Here is a 3,921-nt window from a genome sequence, read left to right as displayed (position 1 = left end):
CAAACTTTGACAAAATTCGTAAGCAAAAATATCAACAGATACAATAACAAATCAATACCATTAGATTTATTATTGACTGTACTTTCACATCATATAGATTTATTATCGTAAATATTTGTACATTTTTCTATAAACTTGATCAAACTTTACAAAGTTTGATTTTAGGCAACACTATTATACAGAGTAAATAAAAATGAAGGAATTACATACAACTTAATATAGAGGGACGTCCAGGGCGTACACGAGACCCGCAAGACTAAGCTTTGGGAGCACATATTCTTTGCCGCATCCAGACGGCTGATCCACCCGTGGCCTTAGCTCACCGGCCCACTATATAATGCCATCACCTTGCACTGTCTTACTCCTTCCTCACGAGCTCACCCCACCTAGTCCAGCATGAACAGCTACTATTACTACTTGGAGGACTCGCGGCAGTGGTTCTGGTGGAGCGGCGGCTGGCGCAAAACTAACGATGGTATGCTTGCCGCGGTGCTCCCTGCTTCATCTTTTTTTCTTTCTTTCTTCCTCTTTCTATTCGAGCGCGCTAACAGAAACGATGTGCGCACACAGATCTCAGATTTTCGGTTCTGGACCCCTGTTTGTTCTCTTCATGCTGATTTATCCAATAAAGAAACTTTCTTACTTTACTGTAATTTTAACTATACCCACTTCCTTGATTTTGTTTAATTCTGTAGGCAGACGTTATCCTGCAGTTAATATAGTTATATTAACTGAGGTCTCCTTCGACTATGTGTTCGGCAGAAAACCATTAACCGAACCCCCTCAGGATAGCTCTCCCGGAACTGTGATCTCGATCAAAGATATGGAGGAATGGCAATCGCGTTGGGACAATTCTGCTCGATACAACAAGCTGGTACGTACGTACCTAACCTTGCAGCGCTAGCTTTTCAAATTCCTTCTTTTTTTCTTTTCTTTTCTGGGGACTCGACCTTTAGCTAGCACAACTCTAATGTTTGAAATGATCTAGTTGGTGTATGCGTTCTACGACAAGAATTCCACACTGTCCAAGGCCATGGACAAGCTGTTGGAGAAACTCGCCAAGCAGTATAAAGGCAAGGCAGACTTCTGCAAGTTGGACGTCGACAACTTCGAGGTACAGACACAACCAGATGATTCCATGCATGTATCATTATTTGGAAGCGGACGCGCGTGCTTATTGCAATCAATTATTAACCGTACGTGCAGTTTTTGGCGGGGCTTTGCGGAGTGGAGGGAGCGTATCCGACGTTCGTGCTATTCAAGACGTGCAAGCAGGTGGGCAAGGTCGTCGGCCTCAAGGACGACGAACTCGAGCGGAGCATCGAGCGAGCGCTAAACTAGTACTCAATGTTTTTCGTGTCAAGACTTGTAATATGGCCTTCATATACGCATCGGGAGTGCGAGGTACATGCATGTGCATGCTACAGAACTACTGTATGTAGCTGGAATAAGCATGGTACGAAACTTGTCGAGAGATGTTGAGTATCAGATGTACTACTCCATGGACCTATATATGCTCCTGCATGGTATGAGCTAGAATTTTAGGAGACATAAATATAAAAAATTCATGAATAAATTTAGCATTTATAACTAATCAAAATTAATTATCTGTTGGCGCAAATTTAGGGCCAACACACGAGAGCACTAGAGCGTGCGGGTCGCGAACAGATCGAACGGCAGTACTGCTACACAGACCAATCAGACCGGTCCAGCATCCAGTTAGACCGGTTTCCTAGGGTTTAGCCCAAATCGATCGTTCGAGAAGATAACTACCATGCCTACGTGATGGAGGACGGCTAGGTTTACGAGCAAACCAGCAAAAAGATAACCAACGCACTTACAATGACGAAGACCGGAAATCCGTTGGTGCTCCCGAGAGCGCGCGTTCCTGCACGCGAAAAATATATTTCAAAGTGTGAAAAAATTCTAAACAAAAACTTGGCACATACATCTCGACATTATATGTGTGCCCGTCAAGTTTCGGAGAAAACCGACATATTTTATGGCTTGTGTAAAAAAGACAAAAGGATGTCTTGTGAAAAGCATTTTTTAATACCGGATCTTTTTTTTTTCACACGCGACACATAAGTTGTCGGTTTTTCGCGAGACGACTTTGTGAGCATGTACAATATGGAGATGTACGCGCCAAGTTTTTGTTTGAATTTTTTTGACATTTCAAAATATGTTTAAAACACATTTTAAGAACCAGGAGCGCGCGCTCCCACATGCCAAAACGCCACTCTCGGCGAAGACCGACTAGTTTACGAGCAAACTAGCAAGGGAAAGTAGTGGCTGAACCCCATCTCGGTGCACACACGGTGCACCCACGCAAGAAAACATACCAAAACATTTTGAATAAAACTGAAACATTGTGAAAATGATCATTAACAAATGTCAGAGTGGCTTGCCAAGTTTGGTGGTCAAATGACATCAGAGAGGAACTGTATGAAAAAAATAAAATTACAAATTTTGGTCAAACAATGCATGTATTTTCAGTAATTTTGTCTTTTTTTATAGAGCTCCTCAAATCTCATTTGACCATCAAAATTTGCAAGCCGCTCTAACATTTGTTGATGATCATTTCCACAAAGTTTCGGATTTAAAAATATATATTTTGATATGTTTCCTTGTGTAGGTGATCGTGGGTGCATCAAGGGTGGGTGTAAAAAAATCACTCTCAGCTAGCAAATGCCATCGCCGGGACCCAATCAGGGCGTGTACGTCGTTGGCGTGCCCTTGATCGACCAGCGAGACTTAGAGCATCTCCAGCCGCGCCCCCAACAAGGCCCCCCAGGTGACTTTTCGGCCGCCGGCGCCGAAAAATCGGCCCAGTCGCACCCCCAAGGGCCCATTTTTCGCCGGCTCGGGCCGAAATTATCGCCGGCGGACCCAACCCGAACCCAGCGCGCTGGGGGTGCTCGGGGGCGCCGGGCGAATCGTTTTTGGCACGAAAGAGCCGCGGGACCTCCTTGCCTGCGACTCGTCTCTCTTCTCGCCGCTTCGTCATCCTCATCGCCTCGTTTCCCGCGGCGAATCAATGCCAAAGCTGTCGCGCACTGCCGCGCCGGTCAGCCTCCTCCATTGATACCTCACGGGCGGCGTAGTGAAGACCGGACGATGCGCGTCCCCTCGCCCGCCACGCGTACACGCGGCGGCCACGCGTACGCGCGGCGCCTCCGCCTATATAAGCCGACCCCCAGCGCGCCGGTGACACGCACAGAGTCTCCACCGCCAACGCGCCATTTCTCCCCCTTTCCTCCCTCCCCTCTCGCCGTCTCCAGTTCAAAGCATGGCCGAGCGCTTCCCAGACGACGCCGCGGTGGCGAACGGCTTCGGCCGCCGCCACCTTCACGAGGACGAAGCTCGGCTCCTCTTCGAGGCCGAGTACCCGGTCCCGCCGGACATGCGGGTGCCTGGGGCGTGGAGAATCAGCGCCGGCGGGGTCCCGGTGCCACCACCGCCCACCGGGGCGGCGCGGCGTGCGTAGATCGCGCGTATCCGCGCCTCCCTGCCGCGGGCGGCGAGGGAAGGGCCACGGTACGTCCCCGACAGCCCGCTCTGGGAGCCCTACTTCCGCCGCCGCCACGCCGAGCAGCTCGAGGCCACCAACGGCGTCGTGCCCTCCGGAAGGCTCTACTCCGAAGGGCGGCGCCGATGGTGGGGCGTGCCCGGCCGCACGCTGGAGGCCGTCCTCGAGTACATCGAGGGCGGCCACACGCCGAGGCTGGAGTACCCCGCTCCCCAGTCCTTCTCTCGCCGACGTGGGAGCTCGTGGACGCCGAGGCGCATGGACCCTGGGGCGTCCTCCTCCTCGTCCGGCCGCTCGTCCGGCTCTCCCTGCCTCCGCCCCGTCAAGCCGGAGCCCCAGGACACGCCTGTCAGCCGGCGCACCCGCAGCTCCGGCGTTCGCATCGGCGACTC

General features: G+C 51.1%; 1 protein-coding gene across 1 annotated transcript; it reads left to right on the top strand.

The window, feature by feature from the left end:
* The first annotated feature begins 267 nt into the window (after positions 1 to 267).
* LOC109755068 (thioredoxin-1) lies at positions 268 to 1,600 on the top strand. Its single transcript, XM_020313954.4, has 4 exons — positions 268 to 475; positions 696 to 874; positions 989 to 1,114; positions 1,207 to 1,600. Exons 1-4 carry the CDS (start codon positions 397 to 399, stop codon positions 1,339 to 1,341), a joined length of 519 nt encoding a protein of 172 aa, XP_020169543.1. The 5' UTR covers positions 268 to 396; the 3' UTR covers positions 1,342 to 1,600.
* The last annotated feature ends 2,321 nt before the right edge of the window (positions 1,601 to 3,921 follow it).

Source organism: Aegilops tauschii, chromosome 7 (assembly GCF_002575655.3).
Source record: "Aegilops tauschii subsp. strangulata cultivar AL8/78 chromosome 7, Aet v6.0, whole genome shotgun sequence".
Lineage (NCBI taxonomy): Eukaryota > Viridiplantae > Streptophyta > Magnoliopsida > Poales > Poaceae > Aegilops > Aegilops tauschii.
This window is presented reverse-complemented; position numbering and strand designations above follow the sequence as displayed.